The 22500-nt window shown below is 47.9% G+C and overlaps 5 protein-coding genes across 5 annotated transcripts in view; 2 read left to right on the top strand and 3 right to left on the bottom strand.

Annotated features, from left to right (window-relative positions):
- The window catches only part of LOC126570879 (wolframin), a 3396-nt gene extending 2870 nt beyond the window's left edge, over positions 1-526 (top strand). The window contains exon 3 of the mRNA XM_050228948.1: positions 1-526. This exon is cut by the window's left edge and continues 312 nt beyond it. Within this exon, the coding sequence (XP_050084905.1) occupies positions 1-130 (130 nt within the window). The 3' untranslated portion in view covers positions 131-526.
- A 922-nt stretch (positions 527-1448) lies between these two features.
- Positions 1449-4105, bottom strand: LOC126569550 (uncharacterized). Its single transcript, XM_050226725.1, has one exon. It carries the CDS (start codon positions 3440-3442, stop codon positions 3020-3022), a length of 423 nt encoding a protein of 140 aa, XP_050082682.1. The 5' UTR covers positions 3443-4105; the 3' UTR covers positions 1449-3019.
- An 8926-nt stretch (positions 4106-13031) lies between these two features.
- LOC126572801 (papilin) lies at positions 13032-18148 on the bottom strand. Its single transcript, XM_050232442.1, has 3 exons — positions 17143-18148; positions 13393-15189; positions 13032-13279 (listed from the first exon to the last, which is right to left on the bottom strand). The coding sequence occupies exons 1-3, from the start codon at positions 18146-18148 to the stop codon at positions 13032-13034; spliced, it is 3051 nt and encodes a 1016-aa protein (XP_050088399.1).
- Positions 18149-20030: 1882 nt separating this feature from the next.
- On the bottom strand, positions 20031-21110 carry LOC126581658 (diphthine methyl ester synthase). The gene is made up of 2 exons (XM_050245467.1): positions 20901-21110; positions 20031-20840 (listed from the first exon to the last, which is right to left on the bottom strand). Exons 1-2 carry the CDS (start codon positions 21033-21035, stop codon positions 20130-20132), a joined length of 846 nt encoding a protein of 281 aa, XP_050101424.1. The 5' UTR covers positions 21036-21110; the 3' UTR covers positions 20031-20129.
- A 311-nt stretch (positions 21111-21421) lies between these two features.
- The window catches only part of LOC126581770 (probable tubulin polyglutamylase ttll-15), a 2108-nt gene continuing 1029 nt past the window's right edge, over positions 21422-22500 (top strand). The window contains exons 1-2 of the mRNA XM_050245649.1: positions 21422-21623; positions 21690-22500. The exon at positions 21690-22500 is cut by the window's right edge and continues 1029 nt beyond it. Of these exons, the coding sequence (XP_050101606.1) occupies positions 21591-21623; positions 21690-22500 (844 nt within the window). The 5' untranslated portion in view covers positions 21422-21590. The remainder of the gene's footprint in view (positions 21624-21689) is intronic.

Here is a 22500-nt window from a genome sequence, read left to right as displayed (position 1 = left end):
TCGCAATCCTACCCTGACGGCCGTCCATACTGGTGAGCGGATGAAGATTAATGGGCGCATGCGGGATCTGCTCCGGGGATTAAAGTATCTGCTCAACGTGCTCTTCAATCCGGTCGTAATCTTCAAGTAGTAAAGTGTGTTATACTTTTGTTCAATGACGCCTGCTACTTGCACTCGCACTTTATTATATTGATAACTCCGTAATCGATGCTGGTCAATACAAACCGTTTCTGTTCGTTCGCTAGTCTGTTTCGTGTGGCCGGATGCACGTGTGTATTTGTAGCTATCCACCGTTGCGTCTCGTCGGTATTATTTGATTAACGAGTTTTCCTGCGTCCGTGCGTACTCTACACGTGGTTAGCCATCTGCTGGACCACCAACTGGTTAAATGAGGATGGTTATGTGCGATGTTCTCGAAGCGTTTTTTTTTAGATTTAAATTTGATTTTTGCACATTTTGTGTTGTGTTAACATTACCTAGTAAGTTATGAACAATGATAATAAAGTATATATAAAGTGTTAAAGTATCTGCCGTTCAAAGTTATTTAGGTTTGAACGACTTTCCCATTGCTGCCCATATGTACGTCGTATAAAACTGTTGAAGGGAAAAAACAGCATCGCGGATTGCGCATGCACGTCATACTCATAAATTTATATTGGCAAGGAGAAAGATACATAACTTTGCCCAACAGATTACAGAGAGGATCGTCAACCTAGAATCAACAATCCTGATGTTTCCCAAAAGAAGGAAAGAAAATAACCCAAAAAAAAAACAAATTATTCGATGGGAAGACGAAAAACACATTAACACGTCAATCGTCAAGCGAATGAAATGGATTGCAGAACGTTGCGCTACATGAGTCGAGGGGGAGGAGAAGCTGGCAAACGGTTTTTGTCCGATTCAATTTTTTACCATCCATTTGATGCCGCTGTGCGCTGAGGGGGGAAATTCCGGCATGTGACGAAAGAGTTATTTTAGAATGTAATAAACGACGAGGTACTGCTTGTATCGCTTTCGCTTGGATGGTGTCTTCTTCGGTGGGCCGACCAGGCTTGTGGTAATGATCTTGAACGAAGGATCCAGTTTTGGAGGAAGAAAGAGGAGAAGCTGGGCGAGGTGGACGACTTGGTTCGCTTTTTTTGTGTAACATGATTCAGTACTCACCACCCCCAAAAGGCAACTGAAACCGGAACCAGACGTCTTTCGATGGATGATTTTTGTTTTTTTCCCTTTACATTAAGTTACATTTTGATTGCTGTTTTGCTGACTTTACTGTTTAAAATGCGCAAAACCTTCACAGATAGATGTTTCTGGTCGGATGATTCTAAGTTGATCGTATTCTATTGGTATCCGATGAATTATGCCTAGAAAATCATTTAATTTGATTGTATGGTGAAAGAACACACTGTGGTTCGAATCATAAAGAATGAAATAAGAACGAATTGCAATTACATTTTTCATTATTTTTTTTATCAATTTACAGCTTTATTGTTCTACATAACGTTTTTATTACATAACGTTACATAACGTTCAATGTACGTACAGAGCACATCCTGCTAACTTTAACAGAGCATAGTTGAAACATATCACTAAAATAAAAGAGAATAATGCACGTCTAAAATACCTGTTTGGAGCCCAGATTCTCTAAAAGTTGCCCTGTAAGCCGGACAAGACATTTGTGTCGGAGTCATGTAGCATCAGCATCTCTTTTACCCCGTCCCCATTCACGCTTCGAGTTCCTGTAATACATTTGGGGCAGACACCGGTTTCGGTGTTCTGGTTTACATCAGCGGAGAAGTCAAGAGCTACGTGCAGTAGGAGAGGAGTAATGCTATGTGTCTGCCGGCGTCTGCCCGGGGGCCTTCTAATTGCTTTCACTTTCCATCATCCCTTAAATTCTACTCGCGAACCGACATGCCGAATGGTCAGGGATTTGCCTTTTTGGTGTGGTAAGCACGTACCCACGTTGGAGATGAAACCATGGAATCCTCAATTTCTTTAGGCTGGATCCGGGGAATCATAATCCGGAAACATGGAACAGTACACATAGAATAGGAATACAAGGCATCGGGGATGAATTTGAAACACACCAACGAGGATGAAGCAATTGATGCGGACCGATTGCAACAGACAGCCAGAGAGCATGACGCATCCATTCCGTCACCGTCCAGCGGCCAAACTCGTTAGACGCGTTAGTAAGGCACTCGCTAGATGCGCATACATTCCATTTGGTTCTTAAACAACATCAACAACTATACAACCTCTGCTGCTGCCGCCACGCTGCTCTGTTGTGCATTGTGGTGGACTCATGAATATGCTTAAGCCACCGAGTAGCAGATGATGGCTGGACTGTTGCTGGAGTTAGGCAAGCGAGCGAGGCGCACATAACTAATGGAGCTAAGAACTAAATAGCCACGGGGAACGCGGTTAAATTGTGAGTTCACCAAACACGGACGGGACCGTCCCTACCATTGCTTCTTTATGGCTCTCGCCTCTCTTTACGTCTCTCGACGACGATCATGGTAACTAAGGTATACGATCACCTAAGGCTCCCTCCTTTTCCACATCTTCCGAGATGACTGTCTAATTTCATGGGTTGTACAGTTGAAGAAGATCTACAGCCAAACGTTTGTTTTTCATTTCTTATCCTACACCAGCTTCACATCTTGCCCGTAAGCCGTCGGCAGCACAACAGTAGACTCACGGTACGATCGCTCTGACCCCGTGCCGAGCCGAAGACCATTCTTCCAACAGCCATTCCCCATAAAATGCCTCCTTTCATTTCGCCTTTCTCCACTGTCTTCGGCTTGGGTCATCGCGACCCAAAAACCCTTCCTTTATCTTATCACAATCGTCTCTACATCAGGTATCCCGAAGCACCAACATCATCGGCTCGTAACAAAGCAAAGCAGACTCGCTGCTCAGCGCGGACCTATGGTTCACTTCTCGTCGCCGTCGCCGTCGTCGTCCACCACGATCGCACCGTGGCGACGCAGAAGCCGAACCACCGTGACCTTCTCTATTTGTCCTTCTTGATCGACTTCAGCTCCTTGCGCGTCCGGAAGCCCCGGAAGCTGGCCTGTATCTTGGTCGCCGCATCCGACGCTACCTTCTGCTTTTTACGCACCAGAAAACCGCGCACGTTGGCCTGGATCTTGGTGGCGGATTTGTCCTCGACAGTGACCGATCCGTGACCGGTTCCGGCCCCGACTCCGACACCGACTCCTTGGTTGCGGCCAACCACTCCAACCACGGCTGCTGCGGACGATCCTCCTACGCCACTGCCCCCGCCGTTGGCGATGCCATTCGCTGTTCCGGCCCCACCCTTGCTACCCTGGCGCATCTGTTTGCGCACCCGGTAGCCACGGAATCCGGCCTGAATTTTTGTGGCCGCATCGTCCTCCGACTGCGACGAGTTCGGTGAGCTCGGATGGATGTGCATCTTGTGCGAATGATGGCTGGAGAGGAGTTTTCCCTCTGGCTGCCTTCTTTTTCAACCTTTCCTCAATACGCACAGCAGACACACGAGCAACAGCAGCAACCAAGCACCTTACTCTGCGGAAACCGGTTTTTTCCGTCGATTTTTCTCCGTTTGACCTGAGGGCAGCAGGGACCAGGGCTGTTCGGCTGTTTTGGGCGGGTGATCACTGTTTTGCTGAAGCGCCGCACCTTTAGCTCGAGCAACACTAAACAGATGCACACACGGGGTGTGGTTCGATCGAATCCGCTGAACTTTCACCCGTGTTCTGCGACCGACAAACAATTTTCACTCTCGTTCTCGTTGTTTGAAAATTCAACAAACACACGCGATGGGGGGTGGCATGTGCGGCCTATGCCTAGACGGTTTCGGTACGCTAGTGGCCACGATCACTTGGGACCAAGTATGCGAACGGATTCCACGGGCAAACCCCACTGGGAAATGATCACCAAGCGTAAACTGAACAGACACTGCGTGCGGTAAGATCGGAACGAAATTGGATTCGATGGAGGCACAAGTGGCACCTCACTTCACTAAGAATGGACTCGCTAGTAGACAGAAGAGCGCTTGCGAGATACACGACTTCACTGGTCGACGGTTCTTGACGGTTTATCTCGGCTTCGTCGCCGAGAGCCGAGCCGAACCGCGTGGGGTGGCCACCACTGTTTTGGGTTAACGGGTTAAGCGCTGTGTGGTGCGTCATCATCTCCCGGAGACCGGAGAGCGGCCAACTCGCGAGAGCGAGAGCGCGGACCAAACGTCCGACGGCACAACAGACGCGCAATGCGATGGCGCGCTGTTTCTCTCGTTGTTGAAAGATTAATGAGCTCTTTCGTGGGAGATGCTGCTACAGCTGCTGCTGGTACGCGTCCCCCACTTTACAGCGATGTTCCGTAAGATTGTACCTACAATCCCCCGTCCCGTAGTCGCCCTAAAGGGTGGTGCTGCTACTGGAAAAGATCACCATGCACCGATAGGGAACGCTTTGGCCAGTTTAGGAAAGCCGTTTGCTAATTATCAGCCACTATAAACGGTTCTGTAAGTGCGTCTGTGTATATGGTTAACATTTCAATCATTCATCCATAATGCATGGCGATCGTACGGTCGATCGTACCCTTACCCCACTAGAATGCAGGCATCACGCACCTATCGACGTCATCATTCAGGCAGCATCCAGTGAGCTGATTGAGCTCAGCCTCTGCTCGATCACACCCGTCACGATGATCGCGATGCCTGGAGCCAGCCGGCCCAAAAAACAACAAACAACAAATGGCGCAACACGCAATCCGGTCCGACCCTTCGCGACGCTCCGAGAAGAAGAATGGCGAGCGTGTGATCCGATCTTATCCATCTTGCCCTCGGAGGCAGAAGAAGGGCGAAACGTGCTTCATTTGAAATGGTAATACGCAACGCAAAATATGCCAAAAGTAGCGGAATACAACTCCGGTCGGCCATTGAGCTGCAGCAGGTCATCCGTTCAATCCGTCCATGCCGGTGGCTAAGCACGTTTACCTATTGTGATCACATGGAGCAGCGCATTATGTTACACTGATTGCGAGTGTATATTGTGGCTTCTTTTGATCGGTCATCGTTGGGAAACGGTGCAATGAATTATTGTCTGTTTCCTCTCAATTCAACCGGAGCGTGCTGCGTCCATCAAACCATTATCAGTCAGCAACAGTGGACCGATATGGTGGTCGCTTCACGTCTGTCGTTTCCTGTTATACCTCGTCGCACCACTGGGCAACCTGAAATGGGACGCTGGGCGGGGATTTGGTGGGAAAACCCAGTCACCCAAGGGGGGTGGGGAAATTCTATACAAAAGAGAACGAACGCACTGGCCCCCGCAGATGAAACGTTACGGTGCAAACCTACGTCAATCGTTACTGTCGGACAAAGCGTAACCGATGTGGCCACTGCTACTGCTGCTGCTGCTGCTGCTGGTGACGATCATGCCGTGGGTCCATTTTCCATATATAGTACTGGGGCTGCCACATAGATTTAGTGTTTTTTTATAATAAATTCTCGTTGACTCGTGTCCAAGAACGAGTTTCAAAAAAAGATACACGCGCGACGCAATACTCGTAGAGAATTGTTCGTGGTGCTACGAAATGATGATGCGTGGTTACCACTCTATGGGCTGGCGTTGTCCCCAACACGCGTTACAGGTTTTTGGTGGTCTTTTGCTGCACAGTTCATTGATTGATTTAGAGTAAACAACTTCCTATGATAGGGAGAAGGGGGTATGGTTGTGCCTAACAATAGGTATGATTGTGTGACCAAATGATTTTGCGACGTAGCATTGCTTGAACTAACCATTGAATGTATTGTGTGTGGCAATCGAAACAGTATGATCGATTTTACAAAATAACGCATTTTTTAGATAGTTTTGTGAAAAGTTTATTTCAATAACAACGTTTGTTTTTACATTTCTTCCTACCAAATACAACGTTGAAAGTCCAAAGTATTTCATCCCTTGCTGGATAGATCAAATGTGGTGTTTTTGAAAACATTGTTCAACACACAAATTCCAAGAAATTTTAAATTCCATTAGTAAATGCTAGTAGTTGCGGATTGTAAAAAACTAGTTTTCTGTTTCTAAAATTTGATTTAACTGCATATTATTCGTGTATTTACAGCTATTTTAAAACACCTTAAGGCCCTTTTCGAACCTTTATACATAGCATCAATACTAATGTTCTTGAATCATAACTGGGTCTCAATTCTGACCAGCATCGCGCTGCCCCAGTTTCACCATCGCAGACACTGCACTGCAACGTGGGCAACTTCCACAGCTGATTGATATTTTTTCTACCATTCATCCACACTGCCTGGCCACTGCACTGCCACACAAGTAACGGAAAATGGCATTTTTCATTCGCCTATTCTTGATGTGACCAGCAATTGCAAATCTCTCCCTTGCATTGGTCGCCGCATGCATTCCAGCGACACAAAAAAAACCAATTCTCTACCGGCTCTTTTGTCTGCCTGAAACTGAATCAAGTTTAGTCACTTGCACCAGGCCTCGTGCACCGTTCTCCGACGACCGAACGCTGAAAATGGGAGAAAATTCAAATTGCATTGCCACCGATGTCGCCCTAGTCCAGAGCTGCTTCAATGGGGTTTTAATGATGATACCGGCATTCAACTCCTACACACCTAGGCCCCTCACCTGTAGGCCAGGATTGTCTAGTATTCTTTCATGTGGCTCATAATTTCTTCTCCGCGTTCTAATCTAATGTAAAATTGGAATGCAGTGCAATGGAGGCGCGGATAGCACAAAGCGGCAGGCACTTAATAAAGCGAAGGAGAATAAAGCGAGGGAGGTGGGGTGGATTCTGTTGCATAAATAAAGCAACTCAAACGGCGATGAATGTGTGTCCTATAAGCGGGAAAGCGGTGACAGTGGCTGGCAACTGGAGGCTCTAGAAATGAGTCCGCCAAACCGCCGCACGTCATCGCCGTCGCGGCGATAAAACGATGAAGTGGTAATTGAACTGAAAAGAAACGATTGAATTGATCGGGAATTTTCGCTACATCTTTGGGTGGTTTGTTGTTCGTCTTTTGCTCGTCTAAACCAATATGCAATCCCACTGTAGAACCTTTTCTAAACAACCCACACAGACGCACATCGAACGGTTGCATAATTGAGCTGCTCTGTCTTTGGGTTCACGTGACGCGCTGGGGACACTATTTACTCTTACGGAGCTGGAAGTGGAGTGCCGAGGGCCAATTGGAAGCAATTAAATAGTCCAAACAAAGTTAATAGCTCAGCGATGACCCGCTCGGCACACTGGTCTGTTATGACGCCACAGATTTGTTTTTCAATCCAGCCAATATTCCTTTGAATTCCTAGTTGGTCGCCTGGTAATGCATTTAACGATCATGCCAGATTGGTGCTTGGGTTGCTAAGCTAGAATCACGGACAATGGTTTCCTTGGATGAATTGAATTGCATTCGAGATCACGAGCCACCCTCACGTTCGCTAAACAGTTCGAGATCATGACGACACCATTTAAATGAATGTGTTAAATATTTGAAATCATTTGCACAATTCGTCATTGGGTTAAGTAATATGTATTTAATATTACATTATTAGCTACGAAAACATTACGTAGTGTTGAGCATGGCCCTTATGTTATGAAATTTGTATGTTTGGTTTGAAATATCTTACTGAGAGGACGGGCCGAAAATCTAACATCCTAGAACCGGAAGCTGCAAGATATGTCACACACTAAAAATCAAATGAAAGCTACAGATGACCGACGGAACCACCCCTTTTTCACTTATCTCACGGAACTAACCGCCATTTCGTTCCTGTGCCAATCGCGGTGTAATTACTTTTGGCTTGTGGCTGGCAGGACTATAAACCATCCTCAACATCAACATTCAGACCGGGCAGATCTAATTTCTCTCGCTATTTCATCATATTTACATTCGCTCCACCTTACATAAAAGAAATGGTTCGACGTTTGCTTCCCATCCCTGTTCTATCATGGTACGAAAATAAAACTCTAACAACCAACCATCCATCCATGTCGTTGCCGTCATTAAAATGTAGTCACGACACCAGAAATGCATAACAAAATTCCGGTGGACATTCCGGTGAACGTGACACGAGTAGCATGTCGCGCGTAATGGACAAACCCACAGACCGCAAGCCTTCCCCTCCGCCATTAATCGTGTATAAACACAGCAGAACGTTAGTGGTAGCGTACGCAATGTAGCCTACAGTTAGCTCAATTTAAAGATTCTACAAAGGACGATTCCCCAAACAACCTAACAGATAAAGTAACGGCCATTTATAGAACTTCGAAAATGCTCGCACCAATTGGCACTCTTCTAAACGAACCGTACGAACCCCGTCGGCGCATCCTCTCGCTGAAGTAAGCTAAGATCTCGTGCAAGGTCATATCCACTTGAGTGGGGCCACTATAATGCATCGCGCCACCACAAACCATATAGTTTGCCGTTCCCTCTACCATCTACGGTTGAATCCGGGAATCGTAAATTGCACTTCGCAGCATTTCACACCGTCATAATTCTCATCGTGAACATTTCTGTCGAGATGTCTTACTATTCGGACCGCACGATACCTGCAGATCGCGTTGGAGGATATGTGCAGCACCGCGTTATGGCAGCGAACACACGGCCAATCGGGTGGGGTATGGGTGATAGTTTATTTTCACCATAGTTTGTAGCTGCCAAACGGCTGAGGAGCATCCCGTCCCCGGTTTCTGATCGTCGATGTAAGGCCCTGTAACCGCCAACGGTCATACTTGAACTTTCGTTAAAATATGACTGACCGGCGACCGGGGTTAAAATCCGACTCGTGTTTGACGTACCCCGGGGTTCTTCCCCGCGGGATCTCGCCAAACAGCCACCGGAAGTGTTGGTGGTGTGCACCACTTAGGGTGCACTTGCCAAATAGCGAACGAAGGGCCCCCCCGAACCAAACCAAGGGAGCGCAGCACGTGCGCCCGCGGCGCTGCGCTGCATTCTAAGCCGGCGATGATGGTGAAGCATCTGCGGCCGCTCTGGCCGAAGGGAACATTCGGGTGGGCCCACCTCCCTAGTGCGATGATCGCCTTCGAGGTTAGGCGATCATGGCAGGATGTTTTCTTTATAAGCCGTGGCCGGTGCAAAACAGCCAATAACCCTTCCAATAACAGTGGCTAGCAGCTTCCAAGCAGCAACAGGAGATAAACACATTTCAGATGAATATTGAAATTAAATTAAACTTTTTTTTAAATCATTAGCCAACTCTCAATAGCCGTATCATGGTTAGGTTATCTTCGGTAGAATTAGGAAGAAAACATACGTTTTTTAAAATATTTTTTTAGACAACTAATCTTAGGTTTGGTGTTGCAGATCACTGGAACTTTCGATCGCTGAAAGATTCCAGGACCAATCAAGTACAATTAGTAATCCATTAGAATCAATTTTCAGTCCAAATAGCCACATTAGGCCATATCTGCAGCTTATGCTAAACATAAGTGCAGCATAACCGGTTAGTTATAGAAAAATCATCCACCAAACGGATCCATTCCTTCGAGGTGCCGGCAAAATTGGGACAGGAACTGTACGCCCTGAACCAGGGCGTAACAGAATGCTCATACTGTTGATGAAAGAATGTTCAACAAATCATTGACAGTGGCCATCGGGAGAGGAGACCAACCGGGAGGATGTAGCACACCAGCCGTATGGTAAGGGCAAGGGCAGTGGCGAAAGCGGAATTTTTGCTGACCATGTGCGTGTTTGTGTGTGCGTTTGTATGTGGGTTTTGGGTGTATGATACCTATTAATAGCCCAACAAGTCCATCCTTCGCTACGGGTGCTGCTATACTGCTACTGAACGATGACAGACCAACGCACTCCAATTGGTTCGACGGCTGTAACTCTCTGTCCCCTTTTTGGCTAGCTGGTCAACAGTGAGTGAGACACCATTCCATCTCACCCTCTCCATTTTACTCCTCTGCTTCTCTCTCTCTTTCTCTCTCTGTGCTTCGAATATGATCTTCGGACCCAACGGAAGATTTAGGTGATCTGCCAGAACCGATCATGCAAGCGCGCGAGAGCGAGCAAACGATCGCGCATCGTGGGATGGGACCAAACACACACAGGAAATGAAGTTGTTTTTTCCTCAGTCGATTGACACCACACGTAACTGCTACGCCATTTGCCAAACCCCGGATAGCTTACCGTCACACCACATACGTCCCGGGGGCTGGCGGATCCTTCACACCAACGCCGGTGTCAGAGGTAGCACCGCGAGCTAGACCGGCCGGTCATCATCGGTGAGCAACCAAAAACCAAAAACACATTAGCGACATTTTTCGATAGATGCCAAGGTTACCAACGCCACTGGCACTGGCAGTGGTTCTGTGCGATGCAAACGATGCGCTCGTGTAGATTGGCCGGAAACCGGGCATGGGCCAAACGCGCCCGCACCGCAGTCCTCCAGCGCACTTAATCCCATCCCAAGCCGAAGATGCGTCGCATCGTGCGCTTTATTTATTTTGCCCTCCCCCACAGGTATAGAGCGATCCCATCATCGTTCCATGGGATGGCAGCAGATGGAAGTCTTCGCATTCGGAACTTACGTGACACATCCTTAGTGCCGCGTCCCGTGACCCGGTTCCTCCCGGTTGTGAAAACATCGCCATCGTCCACCTTGCTCGCGACACTTTAGGTCATAATGGTTGGAGTTGTTCAGAAAGCCGGCCCACACGAACGAAGCAACGAATTCGCGTCCAATTGTCGATTGACGTCAGTAGCGGTAGCAATGCAGATGAACAACGATCACTGCTAGAGGGGTGTGTATGTGTGCCGGTGTCTCCGTATGTGGACCTCCGTATGGGCGTCGTGTCCCGATTGGTCCCATGTTGAAGTGAGGAATTTAAACCGTTTCGAGGCTCCTCACCACGCGTCTCCACCATCTGCTTTAGGTCTTTTGGTCGGACTATGACGAGTCCACGCTGACCACACCCGCGGGGACAGCGGCTTTTACGTGCGTAATTCAGATCCGTATCGACCGCAGAAGGTCTGGCGACCGCGTGCATGCGGTGCCCACCTCCATCAGTGCCACTTGGACTCAATTAACCTTTCGCCAACCTTGCGGCAGTCTACGCGCGTATGGTCCCGAAATACCTTCCTCGCTATCGGCATGGCATGGAATCCAGTTGAGTAAGATCCTAGTTATGAGACCCTGTCGGCGGCGTAACTCATTTATGCTTTTACTGAATGCAACATGAAACCATTTAGTCTAACCATTTACGATTTAGCAAAGGGCCAAAACAGTAATGGGAAACGTATCCTTCAACTCGTACACCAGGTGTTTTCTCGGCGTCTTTCTTTGTTTCTCAAATAGTGGCCCACATATTTGTCACGTACTCAGAAGAAAGGAGTACCACCATTCATTGTGAGGTAGATTTCCGACCGTGAAGCAACACTTTCTTCGCTCTGTGCCGGGATGCACTCCAACCTTAATTGCTCACCACTGTCATATACCTGATAAGATTCGAATTGCGATCAATTATTATCGGCTTATGGACTGGTCGTATGTTTAATTCGTCTTTGTTAAAATGCCGTTTGTACTACTTTTTTGAAACAGAAAAAAGTGTTTACTGGCTGCCAAGGTCAACAAAAGGGGGAATGGCTAAGAATTTACCTGCCCTTATGCAACGGTATTATCTAAGGTCTTAAAACATCATTACCGTGCTTGTTGTACCTGTAGCTTCCGTTATCAGTGAGATGTGTGTATGTATAGAGCTGTAAGAGCTTAAGCAAACATATTTTCGACCTAAAAAAATGATAAGCAGTCGCTACAAATCTAGGTTGATGATAAAACCATAATGACAACCCCATCATCGGTGCGGCCCAGCTAGTGCTAACGAATAAAAGATTACTGCCGGCCATTGGTCATTGGCCTGCATTAAACAGCATCGCGGCCAAGGTGAATTGCGTAGCAGCACAAGAAACCAGAAGAGCCGAGTGTACGAGTATGCAATGGGTTTCGTTTAGTTTAAAATATAATAGAAAATATTTACAATCATTCCGATATTTTATTAAATATTTTGCCTAAGACCAGGCCTTAAATCATGCACTATTATTCTCTGGGATCTACAAAAGGACCCCTATAACCTTCCTAAGGACCTTTCATTAAGTACCATGTTGACGCCGGTTACAATTTAATCATTTCAGTAGCATACCGAGAAATTTCGATAAAAAATAACACATTTACCGAAATACACTGTCGTTGATCGATTAAAATAGCACTTACGTATTAGTAGTTAGTCTATGAATATTCTACAAATGAGTTAGAAACCACATCATTGCAATCAGCATAATATAGAAATTTTAAATTTCATTCCTAATTTCGATTTAATTATGTGAATCGACCGACGATGGTTCAAACCTTTCGAGTTACTAATACGGCTAGTTCGACAATCCAGTGCAGTCGTAGCCGAATATATACTAAAGGGGCACTATATGCGCCCAAACAATGTCTTTTATAAGCAACCGGCCGACAACAATGCATGCAGCGTATTGAAGCAACCGACAGCGGATCGTGTAGCAGATTGCAGCCCTTAAAACAGTACCTCCGGCACCGTTTTCCACGGATGTCATACCGGCGATGTAGCGGCAGAATGTTGCCAAGCGGAAGCGTATACTAGCGTCATTGTAATGTACATTGTATAATCAGTGCAGTGGTGCTAAATAGGGAGTTCAATTCAGTAGAAGGCAGCAGATGACCGGACCGACCAACGGGAACAACCGGACCAGTTGAATGACGAAAAACAAAAAAGAAACGCGTTGGCATTCGGTAAAGTGCTAAACATGTCATTAGCTGATAGCGATAAGGGTATATTTAATAGCCGTACTAACGGTGTTGAAACAATACAGTACTCGGTAGAACGAGAAAAGCGAAACAGCGAGCATGCACGCGCGTCTAACACTAAAACACTCTTGAAATACTGGGGATTCACTCAACGGTTGTCTCGCTGGTGACTGGAGCTGGAGCTGGAGCTGGACCTGCGGAAACCGAAGCTTCCTACTTCCGTTTACCATCGCTCATCATCCCGGCACTGCTGATTCGCTTGCGCATGTGCTTCGGCAGCACCCGGATGACGGACGAATCAATCTGTACCGGCATCGTCCGTTGTCGGGCAATCAGCAACAAATTCTGTACATCCAGCGGTGCTACCCGGTGGCTGCTGAGCACTTTCGTTTGCGATCGGATCGGCTTCGGTACGGCTACGGTACCGAGTTCCCGGTGCTGTGGCCTTGGTTCATCCGGTGCTGCAAGAAACGGTCCGGCAAGGCACAAGCAAAACAAGAAACACTAAGATTCTGCCCATCGCGACTGGCACCATAAGCAATCAGCCAAACGTTGGCCAGCGTTCCCTACTAACTTGGTTGCGATTGGGAGTTGTTGCCACCGTCGTTGTCGTTTTCTTTGTCATGCTCATCACTTTTGGCCCTCTGGTCGGCTTCTGGAACCGGTACTACTGGCGGATCCTGCAGAACTTCACCGGTCACGGGTTGCGGAGATACCGGCACCTTACCATCCCCATCTCCGGCCAGCGATGATTTGCGATCCGTGGATGCGTTGGTTGATTTGCCGGAATCATCATCGGGCGTAGAGTTTCGCTGCATGGCCACACCGCGGGTCAGTGTCATGCGTCGCGCCACCGTATCATAATCGTCGATGTTCAAGCTGTACATAGGACGCCGACCACCGGTCCCGAGCGGGACGTGCAGGCTGGCATTGTTGGAATCACTCTCCTCCCCTCCATCTGCCAGCGCACCAAGACCCGAACTGCCCGTCGCGGACTGGTCTCGCTTCTGGTCTAGCTTGATCTGGATTACGTTGGCCGCACTGTTGTTGTACTCTTCGCCACTTTCTGCCGATTGATCCTCGGTGAAGGTGCGCATCGTGCTGTGATAATCCCGCAGCAGGCGCTTCTTGTGCGTCCGGTAGGACCGCTGGATCTTGGTGGCCGCTTCGGCGAACGCTTCGTCCTGCTTATTCTGTTCCTCCCGCTCGATGAACTCGTCGAGCGACTGGTCGATGGCGGCGTTCCCGAACGACGCGTACGGTATGTTGGAGGACGTGTTCTGGGAGTGTTTCCGCAGATAGCTCCGCTTGCTGCCGGCCTGCTGTATCGTGGCCTGCGACGCGATCGTTGATTCCGTATCGGTCGAGGCAATCGTTTCCAGAGCCGTTCGCACCTCGGTTTCGTCGTTGGCCGGTTCCTGTGGTGAGCGGGTCGGATCGAAACAATCGGAATCGGCCACCGATACGGATGAGGCTAGAATTTTGTTCTTGATGTGACCGATGTAGTAACCATCGAACTGATCCTCTTCCTCCACGTAACTCGTACCGTCCGTCGTTTCGTCGTCCTGCGCCGTATCGTCGAACCGCTGCAAATCCGCCATCTCGGTCATGCATCGTCGCATGAGAGGACGCTTGGTGGTAAGGTTTTCCGGACTAACACCTTCACCCTCATCCGCCTGCCTCGTTTCTCGCTCATGAAGCTGATCTTGGAACTGTTTCGAGCGCATCGATACCATAACCATCGGGTTGAAGGCGTCGTCTTTCTCACTTGCCTCCAGCGATGTCTGAGGCTCGAGTCCGGCTGCCGGATCAGCCTCCACTCCTGCTTCCCCATCACTGGACGCCACCTTAAGCCCTGGGTCAGCTTCAGTGATGGGGACTTCGTCTAAAAAATCATCGGTAAATGTACGCTTGGTACCATCATCGGGTGTCGGTTGTACGGGCGGTTCCTCTGCCACGACCACATCATTATCATCATCATTTTCGTCTTTTGCAGCAGCAGCATCAGCAACAGCATTGTCTTCGTTGTTGGAAACAATGTCGACAGGACCGTCCTTTTCTTCCTGATTCTCCAGAGCGCTTTTCTTGAGACTGTAAAACAATGCTTCAGCCGAATCTTTACTGAGCTGGCTGAGATCTACCTTCTTTATCTCCTCGAGCTCCTGATCCTGTTTCTTCTCAACGATCTCTTCCACGGGCTCTGGGAGAGCGGAGCTCGTGGGTGAAACTTGACGCTTAATGCACGGCTCTTCCTTCACTTCCTCAGGAGATGGCCCCGGAGGATCATCTACTACCTTCTGTGAGGAATTTTTTTCACCAACGCTGGGGATTTCATCGGACTGTTGCTGTGCATTGTCTTCATTAGTAGAATCTGTTTTTGTGTCCTCTATTTTAGAGGTACTATCAGGCATACTCACATCGACCGTCGCGGTTTCTGTTGGTGCTTCAATCTCTTTCGTTTGCTCAGTGTTTGCAGTGTCTTCGGATCCTGTTTGATCCAGCAGTTCGGCAGGCTTTTGTTCATCTGAACTGGCTGAATTAAGAACGACAGGTAGTTCAGGCTCATCTTTAACATCTGCAATGCTATCCTGCTGTTCTACATCAGCTACAGCGGTGATCACCGGCGGTTGCTCCTTCAATTCCTCTTCACCATTTGCGCCAGATCCTTCGTTTACCGATTGATCTGGAGGTGTGGGTTGTGAGGGTATTTCAATTTCACTTGATTCATTTACGACATTCGCCGCAGCTGCACCGTCACTCTCCGGCATCTGTTCCTTCTGTGCTTCGTTAATGTTTACCTCTTCTTGTGGTGATTCTGGTGCTGGTTTCTCTTCTTCTGTTGTTGCAACAATCTCGGCATGAGCAGAGTCAACAGTAGATTCATCATTTGCTAGTTTATCGGACGTGAGTTGCTCAACCTTAGGCTCATCCGCGGATGCCACATCTTGTAGCAAAGGATTTTCTATTGGTTCTTCGGTTGAGGCCTTTGCCTCACTCTTTAACTGTTTCTCGTCTTCACTAGATAATGTGACACATTCTTTTTCTGCACTTCCTATTGGATTGGGTTCACTTTCTTTTGACTCATTGGAATCTTGAGCCGTTGGCTGCGGTGAAATGGTTTGATCGTTAACTGATTCTTCATTAGCTGGTTCAGGATTAAGTGATTCTTTGTTAGCTAGTTCTACATTAGAATCTCCACTAGCAAGTTTCTTGTTAGTATCTTCACCGATTGGTTCAATATTTGAATAAGGGACCCGCGTTTCATTATTCGTTGACGATGGTTCAGAAAATTGCGCCGCAGCATTATCTGTCGTTACAGCTTGTGCATCCGTTACAGCATCGATTGACGAATTGGATTCTTCCAAAGCAACTTTGCCTTTCGCATCATCTTTCTTTTCGCCATCATTCTCAGTCAAATCACCAACGTTTTCTTGAGGAACATTCTCAATATCTTCTTTTGCATCACTCTGCTCTCCGGACGCTTCCAACGATTCTGTCGAGGGAACCACAGCATCAGCTTCTGCGTCATCAGGCGATAATATTTCTTTCTCATCCTTAGAAATTTCCAAATTATCTGACGATTTAGCAGTACTAGCCGCAGGAATTTCATCAGCTGCTATCGGCGATTCTTCTGGTAGCTTATCATCCGACTCTACAGACTCTATTTCCAATTCGTTCTTCTCTTCTTTACTATTGGTACGTGATAATGCTTCTTCCACTGGTTGCGAAACAGACGATGGAGGAGTCTCGACCTTCGGATCCGATTTCTTATCATTCAAATCATTATCTGGTAACGTGTCTGCCTGACTGTCCGGTTTAGAAGCCATCTCTGGAGCAATTTCTTCAGCAAGTTTTCCCTTAGACTCGTCTACCTCATCAATTGAAGCCTCATCAAGCGCTTGATCACCAGAACCATGCTCATTTTCATCATCATCACCGAATCTGGATGCTATTTTATTAGTTTCATCAGCCACCGGCGTTGGCTGTGTTTGCAACTCAACCATTACATCACTAACCGCATCATCTTTAGCTTCATCTGCGTCTGTTTTTTTGCTTTCAACATGTTGATCCTTCTGTTCAACTTCAACTGACGCAACCTGTTCGTCTTGTAGTAAATTGCCAACAGCTACATTTGCGACGATCTCATCGCTACTAGGAGGAACACTTTCCTCCGCTTTTCCGGCAGATTGCGGACGTTTTTCCGGTGCTTCTGTGTTGAGGGGGTGATCGGTAGTTTGCTGATCGTCAACTGATGGCTCATCGATGACACCATCGTTCGAAATAACGATTTTCTCAGCCGCAGCGCCGTCCATCTGCACCATACCGACTTCGTCCGATCCCTCCTTCTCTGCCTCTTCGGTAGCACCATCTTTAGACTCACCGTCCTCCTGCTTAATGGTTGACATCACGTCAAGGTCAGTTGGTATTGCGCTTTCCGTAACATCTTGCCCACCTTGCTTTGATGCATTCTTTGCATCTGAATCGTCTAGCTTCAAATCCTCGGCCGCTCCTTCTGCTGGTTCGTCGGAATGCTTTTCCAATAAATGATCAACATTCGCATGCATGAAGCACGTTTCCAAATCCTGCAATGGCACGCTATCAACTACGACGGATGCTTCCGTTTCGGTAACGTCGGCAGTGCTGGGGGCCGTACCAACGTCATCCACACTCTCCATCGGTTCGTCGTCCTCCTCCGTTTCCTTACTAACACCGTCGGAATCCAGCATCTGCTCATCATCCAGCACGGTCAGAACGGCCTGTTCGGCCTCGACGGACTGTGCACTAACGACTCTGGCCGCGGGTTGCGCCTCTGGCGGATTGTAATGCACTCGGACCACCTCCTCTTCCACAACCGACACGGGAGCCGCCTCTTCGGAAAGCTCTGAGCTTTTCCTTCGTGACATCCGCTCAACCTCAACCCCATCGCGATGCACCGCGCCACTTTGTACCTCGGTCACGGGATTTTCCTTCTCCGCCGACGATGGCTTACGCGTTCGGCGACGCCTCGTACGGCCACGTGTCTTCGAAGCACTCTCACCACTGCCCGTATCGTCCGCATCACCATCACCTTCATCACTAACCGACGACTGCTTCCCGGGTGCTAGACCCAACTTCTCGCGCGTTTTTTCCTTATAGTCCGCATACACCTGGTACGCGTTGAAACTCTGGTAGCCCCGCTCCAGCGTGCCATCACGTTCCCGAATCAAATTCTCAAAGTATTCCGCCGCGTGTAGATAAAGATTTTCCGGGTTTTCCTTGATCACACTCTTGGCCAACCCGCGCATCAACTCGGGTAAACCGTCCGGAATTTTGGGAGCAGAAATCGGCATTCTCACTCCTGTTGCGGTCGAGTGTTAGTAGAGGAATTAGTTGACGGTCACTACACAGTATACACGGTAAACGGATGTTGAAAGGCCAGTGGGCCTTCGACGACCGATGTAACGACTGCTAGGTAAGCGAGTAGCTAAACGAATACGGACCCCGGTCGTATTCCAGGCACCTCGTAGCCTATTTCACTGTCCTTCAGCCAGCAGGTAGGGCTGAGACCCCCAACAGAAAAACACCCAAACCAATCGATACTGTTTGAGTGCTGCTAACAGCTTCAGCTTCAATGCCTCTACTCGTTCGCAAGGTTACGGGCTACGGCAGCCACGGGGTCTGCATGCGAATCGACCTGAACACCGTACTACGCACCAATCGGCGGAGACCCTGTGGTGCGCCCTGTGCGAGGAGCAGGTTGGGGTCGTCGTCGTCGTCACCGTCGTCCTAGCAACGCTGGTAGGACAACAAATCGGGTACAATCGGCGTTGTCACTCCGCTACAAGACACCGCCTGGTGCGGGAGGCTCTTTTGGAGGAAAAGACTAACACAATTAGACGAAAGCGATTATATGAGGTCAACGGTCAAAGTGAAACGCCCCAACTAACGCAACATCCGCCGGATTTAAATTCAAGTTTAACCCCCTAACGCGTGGATTCAATGTCTTTCCTATTGGTTATTACTATTAAAAAGAAATGGATACACACCCTCCAGTAGATATCCGTGTGATGGACAGGAAATGGTGTAGCAAAAAGAATGTTCCTTTTGCCAAATAGTTTCGTCAACAATTTTGAAAAAAAAACTAATCCCTGCCATGTGCTCTTTGAGTGACAGGATTTTTTTTTAGTAAACCACCAGTAACAGTCCGATTAAAAATGAATTGGCCTTCCTGCAAAGCGGACCAGTTGGATGGAATGTGTTCCATGCCAATTTGGCCGCAAGCTCTTGCCAAAAAATGTGCAGCCTGGCACACTGCCAAACCGCGGCTGAGGATGATGTTGCAGACAGTTTGGGGTACCGAGAGCACGTGAATGATGCGTGATAACGGTTAGCTGCCTAGTCGGCGACAAATCCAGTCACAATTTCAACGTTTTCTCAGTCCACTTCATCATAAGAACCGTCCAACGGTACAGCAAAAGCACCAAAAGGGACCACGGCGGTGAGAGATGATTTTTCTTTCTCTTCTCATGCCAGCACGGTGCTGCAGGACGATCACGCGTTGAAATTCAAGGACACTCGGGGCACTGCCAAACGCCAATCAAAAGTCGATGAACTCATTAAATTCGGGCTTCCAGTTACAGCGCATTACATGAGTCAGCGCACGTTCCTGAGAGTCTCGCCTATAGCCTTGGTGAACTTACAGCATTTCGCCCTTGAACTGTTGAGCACCTGGAACACGCGGTGGTTTTGGGCTGCGTGTTTGGCACTATTTGAATGATAAAATCTCGATTGAGTCGCGATGCTCGTTTGTTCTTTTTAGGTGTGAAATGCGGGCCCAAACCAACAGTCATCCAGCGTCTCGTCGGAGCCGATCCAGTTGCTGGAATGAAAAATCACCTGCTGAGTCATAACGAGAAAGCGAAATTCTTCAGGAGTACTGTCGACTCCGTGATATATTGAGCGAAAATTATCGTTTTTAATGCCTTTGTCTATCAGAGAATGTCATTAATCTGTAAAGCAATTAGTGAAACATCTGCGAAACAAAGTGATTAGCGAAAATCACATTCAATTAAAGTGGATAAGAAATTTTATAAATATCGTGAAAATTTGAATCTTTTTGAATGCTCAAAAAGCAAAAGTAAATAACATGAATAGATTAAGTTGCAGTAAAAAGGGAATAATTAAATACTATACACTATGATCGTTTTCTAGCTTCGATTTGTAGAACAAATATTAAAATCAAATATATCTTTATTAGCTCTTACGATCCCGTAGCTTAAAGCCATTTTCTTATCGCATACCCACGGATTTCTGCCTTTCACAGCACATGAATTAAGATATCCTACTCCCAAGTTCACCAAACTGCTGCAAAAACTCAGTCTCTAGCGGATGTAACCGTCCATTGGCTATGATTAGCGAGTGCAAAGGTCCACCCAGATCCACGTCTTTCATTTCGCGTAACGTACAGGCCACAATTTTCTGCGTCTCATGACCCACCCGTGCGAGCCCGACCACGAGGGACTGATCCGTTAGCGCTGATGCCGGCTCTTCCGCGGCCTCAGATGCTTTGTTTTGTACAATTTCCAACAGCTGGCCGGCCGCTTCACTTACCGACATGAACCTCGGTGGCATGTACTCGCGCTTTTTCTTCGTCAGGGACTCGAGCGTCGGTTCCTTTACCTTAATATCCAACAGGCAAAGGGTGTGTAGTCCCTGTCTGAGGTTGGCGGCAATTTTCTCGTAGAAGCTATCCGGTTTCCAGCTATCGTCCCAGTAAGGAATGGATACCGTCTCACCGAAATGGTACAGCTGTAGGCCACAGCAACCAACCGCGTTCATTATGGACGCATTGTGGACGACGGACGTTTCGATCCCTTTTTCCTTCGCCCTTAACAGCAGATCGGTGTGCGTGGTGGCTCCGAACGGATCACCGACCACAAGGAAGGCGATTGATCGGGTGTCGGCACCTTCCAGGATCTCGTCCGCCCGTTGCTCGACCATTTCCCGGTCAGCTAGTATCAGCTTACGGCCATAGAACTCTTCCTGAAATCGATGGGAGTCGATTAAGATCGTACAATAACCCTCGAGCACAATCTTTCCTACCAACTTCTCCTGGGCACAGCATAGAATTGAGGTGTACGATTCTAGGTAAACGCGCTCACACTGTTTGATTATGTTCAGTCCCTTTACCGTAATATCTTCGGGATCCCCCAAACCGAGACCAATGATGTAAAACATTGTGCGAAACCCGAGTTATGAGAACTTTGCTTCACAGAGTCCCGCACTTTTTGTCGGTGAATTCAGTTCCGTTCTTTTTTTTTTTTTTGAGAGCACGTGTGTTATGACAGTTCCGTAACGAAAACAAAGCACACAAAAACCGACTACACGGGCAACATAAAATGTGAACATAAAATGTAATTAGAAATTATTCACGCTTCCCGTGGTCGCGTTGGAAGTTGCAATACGGTTTGCCCGGAAATTTTATCAAACTTTTTAAAGCATCTTAAATTTATTTTTTTAAATAATTTCCAGTGTTGTAGCCCAGCTGACGCGGTGAGGTTACACGAAGTTTATGCTCCGTGTGGCGCGGCTTATACGAAATGGTCCCGCGGAGGAATCGAAAGATTTGCTGCGCTGGGCCGCAAGCGATGAACCCGAAATTCTAGTTTCGTTCGGAAATCACCAATCTATCTGATAACATCTTCTACCAGTGCACCAGAAGAAGCAAATGTGCCATTGTCAAGCGTATCGGTATTGGTTTCTAATGTGCGCGCAGCTCACTTACTTTAAATCATGACCGAAAAACGAAAAGAGGACACCAAAAAGGTAGGTCACAGAAAGTGGAATTGCATGAATATAAATCACCTCTCCCGCCCATCATGTGTCTTCCAGTCTCCCAGTGCGGGTGCCAAATTGGTGGAAAAGTCACGTAGCACGCCGGGGAAGCAATCGTCAGCAAGCGGCATCGACTCTATCGACGGCACCAATGGAAGCTTTTTCGATTTGCGCACCAAATCCGGCCAAATCCTGTTCATCAGCGTTACGCTCGCCGCCGTGATGCTGGTCCAGTGTTTGCCTAATGATTCGCTCAAATCGTTGCTGCGACTACAGCTACCCACCCAGCCATGCAAACCGGAAGTGCAAATTGTCGAAAAACTTGTGCAAACCGTTGAGCCGCACCCAAAGTACTGGATCTACGGCCGTAATCCGACCGGAGGCCATCTACTTCACGTGCACAACGTATTGCAGCGACTTGGTATCGAACAAACGTCGAACGACACGAGCGATTGGGATCTGCTGTGGGCTCACGATTATCCGTTTCGGAAGGTAAACCTGCAACGGATGAGACCACACCAACTGGTGAACCATTTTCCCGGTTCCGGATACATCACCAACAAAGTGGATCTATCGACCACCACGTTACCGTACATTGCGCCCGCGTTTAAGCTTCCCGCCGAAGCAGACCGGTTCCGGGAGTATGCCGCGGCTAATCCGGGGAAGAAATTTGTCCAAAAACATAACCAACATCGGCACATTCAGATCCGTTCGCTGGAGGAAATCGTGTTCAGCGATAACGATACATTCATCCAGGAGTTCATAGACGACCCGCTGCTGGTGGACGGGTATAAGTTCGATATCGGCGTGTACACGGTCATTACCTCGATCGATCCGTTGCGGGTATACATTTACAAAGGCGATATTC

Source organism: Anopheles aquasalis, chromosome 2, assembly GCF_943734665.1.
Source record: "Anopheles aquasalis chromosome 2, idAnoAquaMG_Q_19, whole genome shotgun sequence".
NCBI lineage: Eukaryota > Metazoa > Arthropoda > Insecta > Diptera > Culicidae > Anopheles > Anopheles aquasalis.
This window is presented reverse-complemented; position numbering and strand designations above follow the sequence as displayed.